The sequence below is a fragment of the Pristis pectinata genome, chromosome 16, assembly GCF_009764475.1.
Source record: "Pristis pectinata isolate sPriPec2 chromosome 16, sPriPec2.1.pri, whole genome shotgun sequence".
Classification (NCBI taxonomy): domain Eukaryota; kingdom Metazoa; phylum Chordata; class Chondrichthyes; order Rhinopristiformes; family Pristidae; genus Pristis; species Pristis pectinata.
The window spans coordinates 5,380,569-5,397,751 of NC_067420.1; the positions used below are offsets into that span (position 1 = coordinate 5,380,569).

Sequence of the window (17,183 nt, forward strand, 5' to 3'; positions counted from 1 at the left end):
AATGGCATAAGGACCCTAGACTGAGGTCCTTCCCCACAGAGCCTTGGCATTGGCTGCACTGAGCTTCAGTGCATCCCTCGGCACATTCTCCTGCAGCCCAGAATGTGCCAGCTGGCAGCATTCCCCTACGGACATCTGCTCGTATTGGAAGACCAACAAGTTTTGGGCAGACCAAAGAGCGTCTTTCACCGAGTTCATGACCTTCCAGCAGCACTTGATGTCTGTCTCGGTGTGTGTCCCTGGGAACAGCCCGTTGATCGGAGACGTTTCTGTTATGTTGGTCAGGGTGAATGTGAAAAGGCCCGTCGCATCCTTTCCCAGACCTACTTGCAAATACACCATCCGCAAAGAGGTCGGCAACCGTCTCCTCTTCATCACGGCCGTCCCAAGGGCAGCGTGCATTGGGAGTGAGATTTGGACCGTACTGGAAGGAGCTGACAGGGAGGGCTCCCCTCACTGCAAGCCAAGCGATAAGGCGTTCTGCCAGGTGATACAGATAGTCTGCTTGGGACACTCTGTGCTGACCACTGCCTGATGGACCTGTGGTCAGAGGTGTTAGTCTAGAAGAATTTCTCCGTAAAGGACGGGTAGTGCGGCAATGTCCAGCTGACTGCTCACCTGTGGTACTGCCAGACTTGATGTGGCAAAACCAGAACCTCACCATTGTAAGCTCAATGAAGTTGACCCTACAGGTGGAGCGCCAGCTCTGTGCCAAACATAAGGGGTGGTTTATTTAGGCTGGTGGGACGGGTCCTTCACCCTCTGGTGACTGGGGAGCCTGAAGCCCACCTCTGTAAATGTCGCCTCCTGTCCTGCACCCACGTGTGGACACCGCGCTGTGTGGCTGCCTCTCGATGCTGCGCCAATGTCACAGGCACAAAGGTCGCAATACATTTTATTTCTCTCTTCAATGGGCTATTGTGCTGCTCAGAAAGAATAATGGCATGTTTTGTGGGTCAGTGTATGTGCTGCAGCCGTGTGCTGTACAACAGCATGGCAGAGTAACAATGTGGTCATTGAGGAAAGGCCTGAGGACCTGCTCACTGGCCTAGAATATCAATCCTGTCACCACCACTGTGCTTTTCTCCTTGTTTTCTGCCACCTCCGTTTCCCAGTTCATTCCGAGGGGATCTGGTTCCAGTATCAACTCACAGCAGATCCTGATCGCTGCTGATCAACCAGCACCTCGACGTTCAAATTCCCATCCTCCTTTCAGATCATGGACCCTCCCTCCCCGTCTCCACGGTTTCTGCCCCTCCCTCCCCTCCCACTCCCTCCTCTCTCTCCGCCAGTCCTCCAACTCTGTAAACCTCCAAAGAGTCTCATTCTGACCACTTTACCTCTGAATTTAATCTCTCCACCATTGACAGCGCTGCTCTACGCTGCCAAACTCAAGCCGTTGGAATTCCCTACTGAGGCATATTTGCCTCGCTTTCTTTACTTTAAGAACTCCTCAAAGGCCTCGTTTCTCCTTGCATGCTATTAATTTTTCATTGGTAATTCTCCCAAGTTCTGGGACATTTTACGACAGTAAAGGCACTATATTCTCCTCTTCTCCCCCTTTAATAAAACAATGAGTTATTTCGGAATCCTTTCCTTTTCTCCCTAGGAAAGGACAAAAGGTCTCTTGTAAATTTACAAGCACCGGTCGCTATTGCTTCTCTTTTTTATACAGTATTTGTACCCTCGACAATGGAAAATCCACTGATCCACTGCTGAGAGACATATTCCGCCTTGGTAGTCTCCAACCTAATGGCCTCAACATTGATTTCTCTAACTTCTGGTAACCACTTCCCTCTCTCTCTCCACCCCCCCCACCCCCCCACTTCTCCCCCTCCTTTGTCTTCCCTCATTCCTGTGGCCCTCTTCCCTTCTCTTTCCCCCTTCCCTCACCTTCATGATCTGCCCATCTATTCCCCACCTCCTTCCCTTTATTCCATGGTCCACTGCCCTCTCCTACCGGATTCCTCCTTCTTCAGCCCTCTGCCTCTTCTACCTATCACCTCCCAGCTTCTTGCATCTCCCCCCCCCCCACCCTCCTACTTTCCCCCTCTCACCTGAACTCCCCTATCCCCTGCCAGCCTGTGCTCCTCCCCCTCTCCCCACTCTGGCTTCCTTTCCAGTCCTGATGAAGGGTCTCAGCCCGAAACCTCGACTGTTTATTTCCCTCCGTGGATGCTGCCTGACCTGCTGGGTTCCTGCAGTATTTTGTATGTGTTGCTCCACTTGTGAGCCACTTGTGTTGAGAATGTGGTACCACCCCTGATGTTCTCTACCCCTCCAGTGAAAGAAATGGCCAGCAGTTCTGGGTAACTTCTTTTAGTACACAGCACTGTTTGTAACTGAAAGTTTTCTTTGAGATGTAGTGCATCGAGTTTTATATTTATTAGATGACACTAGTTGGAAAGAGCAGGGTTGAGTGCTGGGATATCCTTGAACAATCCAAGGAGACAGCACAGCTGGTAGAGTTGCCATCTCACAGCGCTAGACACCCAGGTTCAGTCCTGACCTTCAGTCCTGTCTGTGTGGAGTTTAAAGTCAAAAGTCCAGTTATTGTCATCTGCACAAGTCCATGTGTGCACAGGCGCAATGAAAAGCTTACTTGCAGCAGCATCACAGGCACAGAGCATGTTTGCATGTTCCCTCTGTGACTGCGTGGACATCCCCCCCCCCCCCCCCACCCCCCCCGAGTCCTCCTGCTTCCTCTCCCATCCTAGAGACGTGCGGCTTGGTGGGTTATATTGCCCCTCGTGTGTAGGTGACTGGGAGAACCTGGGGAGAGCCGATGAGAATGTGGGGAAAATAATTTCTTTTAAAAGGAGGGATTAATGTAGGACATGGTTGGCAGAGAGTGGAGGGGCCTGATTCTGTGCTGTGACAAAGCATCCCGAGCCCTTAGTGGTTTGATTACTTTGTAAATAGCATGCGACGTGGGAACTAAGGCCCCAGCGCAGTATCTGGATGAACTGCACCAACCCTGGCACTGGGAAAGTGCCTGTGATGCCGGCTTGTGATCCATTACTGATGCAGCAGTAATGTGAGTGACCTGTGTATAACCTTGACTTTCAGTTCAGCAAATGACTTCCAGGCAAGCGTCAGTGTTTTTCAGCTGTTTGGGGTTGCTCTCATCATATCTGAGAAAAGAACTAAATAAGAAGAGTTGAATTTGCAGCAGTTGGGGCAATACTGGCAAACTAGAGCTGTGAAGGCTTTTAACTCTTTGTTAGTGCTTCCCCCTTTCTTGCCCAAGCCAAAGTAACTGTTAGCAGGCTCCTGACCCGAGACGTTGACCGCCTGCGTTTCTCCACAGATGCTGCCTGGCCTGCTGAGTTCCTCCGGCATCGCCGTGATAGTTTTGAACAGGAATAGATCCAATCAGACATCTATTATCAACTTCTCTCTAACTTCCAGCAGTGGTCGGGCAGGGGTCCTGCTTAGAGCAGTAACACCGAGGAGATGGGAAATGGATGTTGAGTACCGAGGGGATGTCTGTGTTACTGTCACTAGGTCTAAGAGGGGGCAGAAGCAGCTGTCGTTTTGCGTCAGGTGCAATCACGGCAGTGTAGTGGTTAGCGTAACGCTTTACAGCGCCAGCGGCCCGGGTTCAATTCCGGCCGCTGTCTGTAAGGAGTTTGTATGTTCTCCCCGTGTCTGCGTGGGTTTCCTCCGGGTGCTCCGGTTTCCTCCCACATTCCAGAGACGTACGGGTTAGGAAGTTGTGGGCATGCTATGTTGGCGCCGGAAGCGTGGCGATACTTGCAGGCTGTCCCTAGAACACTCTACGCAAAAGATGCATTTCACTGTGTGTTTTGATGTACGTGTGACTAATAAAGACATCTTGTATCTTATCCACTTGTCGTGTCGAGTGGAAAGATTCCTCGCTGTTCCTTTATTAGCTGCCGCTCTCAGGAGAGACAGCACCTTGTGTAGCTCCACACAGACTGACACAGCTCCAAGTTCCCCAGCTTGTTCTGGGAAGGTTCCCTGTCACCTCACAGTTCAGAGAGAGGGCCCCTGACCCGAAACGTTGACTGGCTTCTCTTTCCGCAGATGTTTGCTTGACTGGCTGAGTTCTCCCAGCATTGTTTGGCTTCCAGCATCCGCAGTTTTATTAGTTCTTCCTGGCCCGCCTCAGGGAGTCATGCTGAAGAGAGGGCGAGGGAAAAGCTCAGGGTGCGAAGCGCTGAAAGAAGTGAGGAGAACTTTTTTTTTTCTGCTGCTTCGTTGGGACAGAGGGACCAGAGAGAACAAGACACTGCAGATGCTGGAAATCTGAAATAAAAACCGAGGGTGCTGGAAGAACACCAGGGATCAGGCAGCATCTGTGGAGGCAGGGGTGGCCAGTGCTTCGGGTCCTGATGCGGGGTTTCGACCAGAAATGTCAACCATCTCTCTGCCCCTGTAGATGCTGCTCTACCTACTGAGCTCCTCCAGCTCCAGATTCCACCATCTACAATCTTTAGTTTCCATCGTTCTCCCCAGCGCTGCTGTCAGCTCATCTTGAGAGGGGCAAGAAGGGTTTCTCCTGCGTCACTCTGCACCGATGGCCCCTGAAGTGACCAGGCGGACAGGGTGCTGTTTGACCCTGAGGAGGAGTGGGTGAGAGAGTGCCAGAAGCTAGCTGTGGGCTGAGAAGTGGTGAGGGGTTGGTGACCGAGGGCCAGCTCTGTGACACCCATCAAGAGATCATCGATTTTGCTCCAAGATGGAGTGGGTCTTGACCCCAGGTGGCTGACCATTGAGTGCGATGACAGTGGCAGCTCTCACTGGGCAAGGGGTGGCGTTATATCAGGTGGAAACACAAGAACGCAAGAGGATAGGAACAGGGGTAGGCCACTCGGCCCCTCAAACCTCCCATAGCCTTCGTCTCCTCTTCTTTACCGGTAACCCATCGCTCTCAATACCCCGATCTTTCAAAAATGTATCTGCTCCTTTATCTTTAAAAACCTCCATTGATCTAGCCTCCACAGTCTTCTGGGGAAGAGAATTCAAGAGACCTGCTACCCTCTGTGAGAAGAAGTTTCTACGCACCTCTGTTTTGAAAGACCTCTCCCGAATCTTGTAACCTTGTTCCCTCATCTGAGATTCTCCCACTGGTGAAAACATCTCAACATCTACCCTGTCGTATCCCTTAAGGACCTTATGCACTTCAATCTAAATTCCAAAGAATAAGATATCTTTATTAGTCACATGTACATTGAAACACACAGTGAAATGCATCTTTTGGGTAGAATGTTCTGGGGGGCAGCCCACAAGTGTCGCCCTGTTTCCGGCACCAACGTAGCATGGCCACAACTTCCCAACCCATACGTCTTTGGAATGTGGGAGGAAACCGGAGCACCCGGAGGAAACCCACGCAGACATGGGGAGAACGTACAAACTCCTTACAGACAGCGGCCGGAATTGAACCCGGGTCGCTGGCACTGTAATAGCGTTATGCTAACCGCTACACTACCATGCCTGCCGATATATAATTTCTTTAGCCACTTCTGATAAGATAATCTTCTTGTCCCCAGGAATTAGCTCAGTGAGTCCCTTTTGGACTGCCTCCAATGCTAGTACATCCTTCCTGAAGGGCACCAGAATTGTGTAAGTATTCAATATGTGGCCTCACCAGCACCTTGTGAGGGCAAACATCTCAATATTTCTGTCCAGCAAGGTTGCCTCAGTGTGATCTCCTGCTTTTATTGTACTGAATGCAGTTCCGCTCTCTTCTAGTTGTTGTTCCAGCTTTAGCTCATTTTGACCTTCTAAAGCAAGGACGTCTGATTGTCACCATAAGTGCAAGCTTTCTACTGTCCCATCCTTGACACTCTGTGCACAATGCCTTGCAGATCCCAACTTGCGAGGTGGTCTCCTTCATGCTGTCCTGTGGGACATTGTGAGTGGCCTTGGATTTAACAGTTGGTTGTGGTATGGTGAACTGGTAGTGCTTAGGGCCCTACCACCCTGACTATAATCTCTTTGGTACTGGTATTAGTTTACTATTGTCACTTGTACCGAGGTACAGTGAAAAACTTGTCTTGCATACCGTTCGTACAGATCAATTCATTACACAGTGCAGATACACTGAGTTGGTACAGAGTGCATTGAGGTAGTACAGGTAAAACTAATAACAGAATACAGAGTAAAGTGTCACAGCTACAGGGAAGTGCAGTGCAGGTAGACAATAAGGTGCAAGGTCAAACAAGGTAGATTGTGAGGTCAACAGTCCATCTCATCGTATAAGGGAACTTCAATAGTCTTATCACCATGGGATAGAAGCTGTCCTTGAGCCTGGTGGTATGTGCCCTCAGGCTCCTGTATCCTCCGCCTGATGGGAGAGGGGAGAAGAGAGAACATCCTGGGTGGGTGGGATCTCTGATTATGCTGGCTGCTTCACCAAGGCAGCGAGAGGTTATAGACAGAGTCCATGGAGGGGAGGCTGGTGTCTGTAATGTGCTGGGCTGTGTCCACAACTCTCTGCAGTTTCTTGCGGTCCTGGGCAGGGCAGTTGCCATACCAAGCCGTGATGCATCCAGATAGGGTGCTTTCTATGGTGCATCAGTAAAAGTTGGTGAGAGTCAAACCACTGCCTGAATTTGAGGGAGTTCACACTCTTGGTCAGCTCATTAAGATACATATGAGTTAAACTCACTGGAGTAAAGACCAGCAAAGAGAACATTAACAATGAGGAAGTTGTGGAGAGCAAAAAGAGAATTTAGGGGAAGCACTGTTGAATTTTAGGAAGAAATAGAGAATTAATTGAATGTTGTCTTTGTTTTCAAACTGAGTTGGGCCTCTGTCAGGTTAGAATAAAAACACAGTTATAAATGTATTTGTTTTTATCTGTATTTAAAATTGAAAGTGTAGAGATCTTGGGAGGGGAGAGCAGAGGAGAAAAATGCTCTGAAGTAGAGAGTGCTTGGGCAGCCCTGGGACCGTGAAATGAGCAACAGCTGCAGGCAAAAATTTCTCAGTGCAATGAAACGGTACGTCTGGGCATTTATATCAGATCTAACAATGTCATGTTCTGACGAGCTCCAGCCTCAGTAATATCTACATCTGCACAACAAGGCTGTGGACTTCACCTTGTGTAACAGGAAGGCAGACCAACATGTGCAGCCACTGTTATATGTACACAAGATTAAGGTGCCATGTGTCATAGTACAGAACTCGTCCCTCTTTGAAACAAATAGGTCACGACAGATTCAGCCTGTTGACTGACTTCCTCAGTCGACTCTATCTCTTTGGCCATGCACTGGTATCTGATGTTCTATTAGTTCCTCAAAGTTGAAGGACTTGCAGCCTCTTGGTCTAACCCACCGCTGTTCTATGACCTTTCCACAGTCCGTCGCTGGCTCTGGTCAGCTGACTGGCATGGAGACTTCTGTGAGGCACGGCACACTTGGGTTACCCCACCAAGGTCTCTATGCTGAGTCCCCCACTTGCTCAGTGGCCTGGTGGACTAACTCTCCCACTCACTCAAGTTTGCTTTCCTTTGCCTTAAGTAATTGCCCTTAGCTGCAATTACCGTCCCACTGTTCTCTCCTCTAATTTATTAGACGACTCCTGAGGTAACAAAGAGCAAGCATCAGCAATTGCACTTCGTTTGATAAATGGTTCACAATGATATGATCATACTGTGACAGGACAACTAGGCTCCTCTGCACCCTGTTGCTTTAGAACCCAGGATTGGCAGTAACTGTGTGAGTTGGACCAAGTGTATGACTCTAACTTTAATAGCAAAGGGTATTCCCAGTAAACAGTGAGGGAATTTCTTCTCACAGCCTGTGGTTTTGTAAGAACACATGGAGCAAATGGTGTAGACTGCACCCACCCATTGCCTGTAACTGATGATAGTATATGGGGACCGTGGCATTTCTGCTTCAGAGTTCTGGCCCAGTCAAGGTTTGCTGCTCAGATTGTGATTACATTAACTAAATACTTTCTGTTGCGCATCAGTCAATTCCATTTATCCTCCTCACGAAGTTGCTGCAACTGTGTTAGCATTGGGGCAAGAATTGGTATTGGTATTCGTTTATTATTGTCACTTGTACCGAGGTACAGTGAAAAACTTGTCTTGCATACTGATCGTACAGATCAATTCATTACACAGTGCATTGAGGTAGTACAGGGTAAAAACAATAACAGAATACAAAGTAAAGTGTCACAGCTACAGAGGAAGTGCAGTGCAGGTAGACAATAAGGTGCAAGGTCATAACAAGGTAGATTGTGAGGTCAAGAGTCCATCTCATTGTATAAGGGAACCGTTCAATAGCCTTATCACAGTGGGGTAGAAGCTGTCCTTGAGCCTGGTGGTACGTGCCCTCAGGCTCCTGTATCTTCTGCCTGATGGGAGAGGAGAGAAGAGAGAATGACCTGGATGGGTGGGGTCTTTGATTATGCTGGCTGCTTCACCAAGACAAGAGTCCAAGGAGGGGAGGCTGTTGTCCGTGACGCGCTGGGCTGTGTCCACAACTCTCTGCAGTTTCTTGCGGTCCTGGGCAGAGCAGTTGCTGTACCAAGCCGCAATGCATCAGATAGGATGCCTTCTCTGGAATAACTTTGAGCCGTTCCTAGAACATAGGAGCTCAACGCCGTTCTCTGGATGTGAGGCCTTTAAGTTATTGTCAGCCGTGTCTGGAACTGGTTTCACCACATTGATGTCTAGCCTCCAGACTGAGATACATCAACCTGACTGGGTAAAGTCCCAGGTAAACTGTTCCAATTTCACATTGTGATGGTGAAGTCACTTAAGTACTTCTCCAAAGCAACTGGCTGCTTCTCTGCACTAGTTGTAGTGATGGTGTTCATTGAACTGACTGTTGTCAATCACCTGCTGAACCTTGTCTGTGGCCCCCGGCAGTCTTGCGGTCATGAAAGGCAGTTGTATAAATGCAAGTTGGTTATTTCTGCAACTGGAAAGAAAACTCTGAGGCAGAATATAGACGGAAATTGTGTTTTTTTAAAAACCGGAAGTTGAAATCAAGATTCAAAGGCAGAGAATGCTGGAACCCCTCAGCAAGTCAGGCAGCGTCAATGGGGAAAGAAACGGAGTGAATGTTTCAGGTAGTCAGAACTGTGTCTCTCTGCGTCCAACGTTCTCTGAAGAAGGCGTTTGTCACGCTGGTCTTCATAAGTCAGGGCAATGGGTATAAGAGTCGGGATGTTACATTGCAGTTGTGCAAAACATTGGTGAGGCTACACCTGAAGTATTGTGTACAGTTTTGGTCACCCTGCTATAGGAAAGACATCATTAAACTGGAAAGAGTGCGGAAAAGAATGATAAGGATATTGCCAGGACTTTGAGGGCCCAAGTTATAGGGAGAGATTGGGCCGATTTGGACTTTATTCCTTGGAACATAGAAGACTGAGAGGTGATCTTACAGACCTGAATAAAATCACGTAAGGGGCACAGATAGGGTGAATGTGCACAGTCTTTTTTTCCCCAAGGAAAGGGAATCAAAAACTGGAGGACATAGATTTAAGGTAAGGGGGGAAAGATTTAAAAGAGCAACTTCTTCATGCAGAGGGTGGTGCGTATGTGGAACGAGCTGCCAGAGGAAGTGGTTGAGGCAGGTACAATAACACTTAAAAGACACTTGGACAGGTCCGTGGGTAGGAAAGGTTCAGAAGAATATGGGCCAAATGGCAATTGGTGGAATTGGTTTATTATTGTCACTTGTACAGTGAAAAACTTGTCTTGCGTACCCTTCGTACAGATCAATTCATTATATAGTGCATTGAGGTAGTACAGGGGTAAAACAGAATGCAGAGTAAAGTGTCACAGCCACAGGGAAAGAATTCTTAGAGACATAGGATTTAGATTTAAAAGAGTAGAACAATTATAGTAAAAGTAATGAGTACCGTGGGGCAGCACGGTAGTGTAGCAGTTAGTGTAACGCTGTTACAGCAGCAGTGAGCCGGCTTCAATTCCGGCAACTGTCTGTAAGGAGTTTGTACGTTCTCCCCATGACTGCGTGGGTTTCCTCCGGTGCTCTGGTTTCCTCCCACATTCCAAAGACGTGCGGGTTAGGAAGTTGTGGGCATGCTGTGTTGGTGCCGGAAGCGTGGCGACACTTGCGGGCTGCCCCCAGAACACTCTGCGCAAAAGATGCATTTCACTGTCCATGTGACTAATAAAGATATCGTATCTTAGATCCACAGAGAGCAGTTTGGTAACGAGTTGGGCCGAAGAGTCTCTGTCCGGGCTGTATGACCCTAGATAAGATAAGATATCTTTATTAGTCACATGTCCATCGAAACATGCAGTGAAATGCATCTTTTGCGTAGAGTGTTCTGGCGGCAGCCCACAAGTGTTGCCACGCTTCTGGCGCCAACATAGCATGCCCACAACTTCCTAACCCATACTTCTTTGGAATGTGGGAGAAAACCAGAGTACCCGGAGGAAACCCATGCAGACACGGGGAGAACGTACAAACTCCTTACAGACAGCGGCCGGAATTGAACCCGGGTCACTGGCGCTGTAAAGCGTTACGCTAACTGCTATGCTACTGTGCCTGCCCTACACTACGATTTTATCTCAGATGTTTGTCATCTGCAGCGTTTTTCATTTGGAAGAAAGCCTCTCAGTAATGCAGTTGATTATAATCTGCTCCACTCTTCCAACAGATACCTGAAGTGTTTCTTCTTATCAGTTTGTGTAGCTTGATTCCACTGCCTTGATGCTTTTCCCGTGCTAACTTGTGCCACTGTGTTCTGCAGGCTCACCGCCCAGTATCTCTACCCGCAGGCGATCGTGCAGCCTGGCCTGGTGCTGCCGACTCAGCTTCACTCGATGGCCTCTCCCCTCATTGACTACGCCGCCTCTGCCACCTACACGCAGTACGCCGCCTACGAGCAGTACCCGTACGCCCTCTCGCCCGCCGCCAGCTACCTGGGCTTCAGCTACTCGGCGGTGCCACAGCCCGTGGAGGGAGGCAACCCCACCGCTGCTGCCGCCACCGCGTTCATCCAGTACCCCTCTCAGCCCCTGCAGCCTGACCGCTTGCAGTAAAGCAACAGGAGGGAGGGAGAAAGGATTCCGTCTCCAAGCAGGAAGACCATCCGCTCAGGACTGAGGTGGATGGGCACATGGGTGACAAATGGGATATTGCTATCGGATCTTTGAGTGGCTCAACGCGGAGAGCTGCTTCAAGTGTTAACAGGGATGGGAGCAGCCTGGCACCTGAACAGGAATGGCTGGAAGGAAATTCCTCCAAACGGGAACTGATCAAGTCAGGAAAGCAGTTATCTCTCCTCCCTCTCATCCTCTTCCTGCCTTTCTGTACTGCCCCCCGTGCCTTCCCCAATTCCCTCCTTCTCCCCATGTCTGAGTAGCAGATTGTTCATTGTAAGGTACGAATTGCAACAGAACGATAAAAGAACACACGCTAAATGCTATTTTTGATGTATAAAAAAAAGTATTATTTATCAACATCTTGCAGAGAAGAAAAATTGCAACTACTTTTTCATATTTATTGTGATGATCTATGCTCAAAACCTGGGGAAAGAGGATGCAAAGTTTAGTTGTCCAGCTACCATTGTATAAATTTTTTCTTGGTAAATCATAAACTAATAGGTCGCTAACTAATTTCAATATGCAAAAAAAAACTTGGAAGGGAAGCAATATTTCTGTAGTCAGAACACTGTTCTATTTTCTTAATTTTGTAATTAATCTTAAAATCATCTCAACTTGGGTATATATTTTTTAAAAATCTACTTATCTGTGAAAAGGTCAGTAATTTTTAATGATCGCAATCTATGCGATGTCAAATAAGGTACTGAAACGACTTATTTAAGGAGACCTCCTACACTGAGAAGCAACCTGACCAGAAGTTTGAAATTTGGATATCAAACGTTTTAAACCCACCTGGAATGAATGAGACATTTTAAGTTATAAATGCAATTTTTAATTTTTTTTTAAAGGAAGGTTTTTTAAAAAAGCAGAAGTATTTTAGGGCTCAAAGCTACAATTATATAAAAACAACATTCAGTTTGGACTGTAGCTGGTATTGGGAGAAATGTTTTCAATGTTATATTAAAAGAGCATAAAACATCAAATTGCCTTTTCTTTTTCTTCTGATGCTGCTTCTATGACTGGAAGACACTAAGGTCCCGTGTCCTGTTACTGGATAGACTGCCAGTCAATTGCTTCCCTCCTCGGCTCTGGGCTCTGCAGACAACCTCCGGACCCTCCCAGGCCATACCATGCTGAATGAAGCTGCGTGATTTGTAACAGCGTCCCATCACCAGTCCCGGATATCGTCCATCGCACATGAGCCTTGGATTTTTCAGTGTTCGGGGAGAGTGGAGCTAGTGTGCACTGGCCCCCAATTCCCTCAGTTAGCTGTGTGTCCCTGAGTCCCTTACTTGGAAAGCTGACACCCACCCCTCACATTCACAGCCTTTCAAAGGATTTTGCATTTCTTCTGGCTGTTGTGTGGACAAAGTTCTTCCTGAAGTTATTCCTGGATAATCCCAGCTCTAAATTTTATTATATCTCTTCATTGCTGATTCTCCAACAGAGGAAATAGTTTCACTGTAACCACTCAAGCCTATCACTATCTTTTACCTGCATCTACCTATCACCACCCTGTGCCCTCCCCGCCTCCCCTCTTTTGTCCACTTATCACTGCTCTGCTTTTCCCTCCTATACATTGGGCTTACCCTTTTCCTATCTTCAGTCCTGAAGAAGGGTCCTGACCCGAAACGTTGACCGCCTGCTTTTCTCCACGGATGCTGCCTGGTCTGCTGAGTTCCTCCAGCGTCATCGTGTTTTTCATCTAGATTCCAGCATCTGCAGTCCTTTGTTTCTCAAATATTTGTGCAATGTTCATATAACCTTCCTCAGATCAGCCCAGTCTTAATACCAGCCAGGATTATGTAGCCGGCACTTGGAACTTCAGCCTTTGAAACCTCACACCATTCCAGGATATCCTTGCTAAGTGCAGCACCCCACATCAGGGGAGGCCACCGCCGAGCAGAGTGAGCTCCATCCTTGGTGTGAGGGTTGTGGCCCAGTGTGTGACGTTCTGGCTGGCAGTTCCCTCCCCAACCTGCAAGATCCCACAAACAGCAATGCGGTAATGAGTGGGGAATCTGTCGTGGTTTCCTGATGGATCACTGTCAGTCCGGGTACCAGACAGCACTCCCAATACCGTGTAGGAATGTAGCCGGATTTATATATTCCAGGATGAAGGAAAGAGCATAGAACGTAGAACATTACAGCACAGTACAGGCCCTTCAGCCCACAATGCTGTGCCGACATTTTATCCTGCTCTAAGATCTATCTAACCCTTCCCTCCCACATAGCCCTCCATTTCTCTATCATTCATGTGTCTATCTAAGAGTATCTTAAATGTCCCTAATGTATCTGCCCCCACAACTCTGCCGGCAGTGCTTTCCACGCAGCCACCACTCTCTGTGTAAAAAAAACTTACCTCTGACATCCCCCTTATACCTTCCTCTAATCACCTTAAAATTATGTCCCCTCATGTTTAACCATTGTCGCCCTGGGAAAAAGTCTCTGACTGTCCACTCGATCTATGCCTCTTATCATCTTGTGCACCTCTATCAAGTCACCTCTCATCCTCCTCTCCAAAGAGAAGAGCCCTAGTTTGCTCAACCTATCCTCATAAGACATGCTCTCCAATCCTGGCAACATCCTGGTAAATCTCCTCTGCACCCTCTCTAAAGCTTCCACATCCTTCCTATAATGAGGTGACCAGAACTGAACACAATACTCCAAGTGTGGTCTGACCAGAGTTCTATAGAGCTGCAACATCACCTCGTGGCTCTTGACCTCAGTACCCCCACCTAATGAAGGCCAACACTCCATACGCCTTCTTAACAACCCTATCGACCTGCGTGGCAACCTTGAGGGATCTATTGACGTGGACCCCAAGATCCCTCTGTTCCTCCACACTACTAAGAGTCCTGCCATTAACCTTGTATTCTGCCTTCAAAGTTGATCTCCCAAAGTGAATCACTTCACACTTTTCCGGGTTGAAGATAGTGGCTGGATGGGATGCAGATGGAGAAGCACAGTGAGAGTTATCAGGAGGCACTTGGCCATCTCACAACCCGGCATCTATGTCGACCAGAGGGCTTGTTAACACACGAGCGCCAAGAATTGTTGATGAGTCAGGGGTTAGAGCTCCTCACTCACTCCTTATCACGAGTGCCCAGTTGCTCAGTGCTCGCCCCGTGCAGTTTGTATCACGGGACACGCAAATCATCTGAGCTGTTGCCGGGGGAGATGGGTGGCCAACTGTTTTGATCATCTGTCCCGCAGAGCTCGAGTAGATCATGACTGTATTCTGCAGAGTTTAGAAGAATAAGAAGCGGTCTCATTGAAGCTAACAAAATTCTCACAAGCTTGATGGGAAGAAGGGTGTTTCTTTCTATGGTGACTGGACCCCAGACTGTGGTCCTGCCCCCACAGAGCCTTTGTGGCGGCTGAACCAGTGCATTCCCTCAGCATGTACCCCTGCACCCTGGAATGTGCCGGTCGACACCTCCTGCGTGAAGACCAACGAGTTTTGGGCAGAGCAGGGTGTGACTTTCACCGAGTCGATGACCTTCCAGCAGCGGTCAATTTTTGCCTCGGTGTGTGTCCCTGGGAACAGACCAGAGGTTACACAGCCACACAGGATGAACCTCGACAAAGACCACTGCATCTCTTCCCAGGCCTTCTCAGCGAACGCACAGTCCACACGGAGGTGGGCAACCGTCCCATCCACACTGCAGCCACCTCGAGGACAGCGTGCGGTGGGAGTGAGGGTCCGGTTGTACAGGAAGGATCCGATAGGGAGGGTCGTTCTCACCACCAGCCAAGCGATGTCTTAGTGCTTGTTTGAGAGTTCTGGCGATGAGGCATTCTGACAAATGGCATCGACGGTCTTCTCGGGGAACCGTCCCACAGGATCCACTGTCTCTCCCACAAGGCCTGCAGGACGTTCTGTGCTGACCACCGCCTGATGGACTTGTGGTCAAAGGTGCCTTTCTGAAGGAACTTTCCCTATGCAGTGCGGCAAGGTCCAACTGAGTGGAACGTTGTGCGACAACGAGGCCGGGCCCATCTTTCACAACGCTGGGGACGGGTAGAACCTCAGCACACAGTGACGCTTGGTACTTGCACACTTTGGTTCTACACACTGCTCGATGCAGGCACACACAGAGGTGGTCATCAGGGTGAGGGCTATATAGGGTACTTCACCCCCACCCCTTTCTCTGGAGACTTGTACATCATGATCGAACAGACATGATGCATCCTGTGAAACAGAAGATGGCTCAGGTGTCTGCCATAGTGTAGGAGCAGGGTTATGGGCCACATCTGTGCCACGTACAGCAACACTGAGAGCACCTGATGACCAGGTTCTTGCCCGCCATCCAGGGGGCATCCGTTCCCACGTTCCCAACCTCACTCTTAGCTTGGTTATCTGCTCCATATTCCTAAACCAAAGCCCAAACTCCTCCAAACCAGATTCCCAGCACCTTCAGATAATAAGGACCCGAACGGTAAAAGGAACGAGAGATCTCTTAAACCAGTTACAGAAGAATATGGCCTTGCTTGTGCTGCGGTTGACTCTGGCCCTGAGGCCAATTTTAACTGGTCGCAGATACTGGTTAATCTGCAGACTGTCCCTGGGTCCAAGCAGAGGACATCCCACTAACGGGCTGCCCCCCAGAACACTCTACACAAAAGAGGCATTTCACTGTGTGTTTCGATGTACATGTGACTAATAAAGAGATCTTAATGCCCACATGCTTCCTGATGGATTCGGCAAAGAGCTCAATACAACACCCAAACAAGACTGGGGAAGAGTGGACAACCTTGCCTGACTCCAGACTTGATGGGGAAGCTTTCTGATTCTCACTTATTAATTTGGACGTCTGTGTAGGGAGGTTGGATCCAATTCCTGATTCCCTCCCCAAAGCCCGCTTTGGAAAGCACGTCCATCATGTACACGTGCGATGCCCTGTCAAATGCCTTCTCCTGTTCCAAGCTGCCCAGGTAGGCACAGTAGTGTAGCGGTTAGCGTAACGTTATGACAGCGCCAGCGATCCGGGTTCAATTCCGGCCGCTGTCTGTAAGGAGTTTGTACGTTCTCCCCGTGACTGCATGGGTTTCCTCCGGGTGCTCCGGTTTCCTCCCACATTCCAAAGACATACAGGTTAGGAAGTTGTGGGCATGCTATGTTGGCGCTGGAAGTGTGGCAACACTTGCAGGCTGCCCCCAGAACACCCTACGCAAAAGATGCATTTCACTGTGTGTTTCGATGTACATGTGACTAATAAAGAGATCTTAAATGTCTCCCCTCTCTGTCGCATCTCCCTGAGTGGTGCAAGGATGTCAGAGATTTTTCAGTACCGGTCTGACCCAGGAGGATCACCTGTCCCCGTGCAGACTTGACTCAGTTGGCGTTGACTTTGGACATTAAGGAGTGAGATGGGGTACCAATTTCTGCTCTCCTCCCTCTCCCCCTTCTGATGAGGGTGATGAGGCCCTTCTTCATGGACTCTGACGTGTTGCCAGCCTGAGGCACAGTACCCTTGGGCTCCAGTGAGTGTGGGCCCTTCCAGTCCCACAGAAACAAGTGCACCTTGGCTAGGATACACATCCCCTGGCTGAGGAGTCGAGAATCAATGCTCACTGTCCCAGAATAAGGGGTGACACTATTTAAGGCTGAAGGAGGGGAAGCAATTTCTTCACTCAGAGGTGGGCTTGTTTTCCTGGGAGTGACGGAGGCTGACGGGTGACCTGACAGGGTATTAATTATAAGAGACATAGATAGTGGAGATCGTCAGAATAGTATGGTGTCAAAAACTGCCGGCAGAGGTTGTGGGGGCAGATACATTAGGGACATTTAAGAGATTTTTAGATAGACACATGAATGATGAGGAAATGGGGGGCTATGTGGGAGGGAAGGGTTAGATCTTAGAGCAGGATAAAATGGCGGCACAACATTGTGGGCCGAAGGGCCTGTACTGTGCTGTAGTTTTCCATGTTCTATGTTCTGAAAGGACATCGGGTTTAATGAGAAGAAGGTACTTTAAAGAGGATCTGAGGGGAAAGTTTTTTTTACCACAGTGAGTGGCGGATACAGAGGAAGTGATGGAACGTACAGATACAGTGATTATGTTTAAGGGTCAAAACAGAATTCTTTCATGCAGAGGCTAACTCAAAACAGAGATCT

The 17,183-nt window shown here is 48.8% G+C and overlaps 1 protein-coding gene across 2 annotated transcripts in view; it reads left to right on the forward strand.

Annotated features, from left to right (window-relative positions):
- The window catches only part of LOC127578848 (RNA-binding protein 38-like), a 44,124-nt gene extending 32,082 nt beyond the window's left edge, over window positions 1–12,042 (forward strand). The window contains exon 4 of one of the 2 annotated variants that reach the window (XM_052031368.1): window positions 10,708–12,042. In XM_052031368.1, the coding sequence (XP_051887328.1) occupies window positions 10,708–10,999 (292 nt within the window). In that variant the 3' untranslated portion in view covers window positions 11,000–12,042. The remainder of the gene's footprint in view (window positions 1–10,707) is intronic. The other variant, XM_052031367.1, reaches the window with a different exon arrangement.
- Window positions 12,043–17,183: the final 5,141 nt, after the last annotated feature.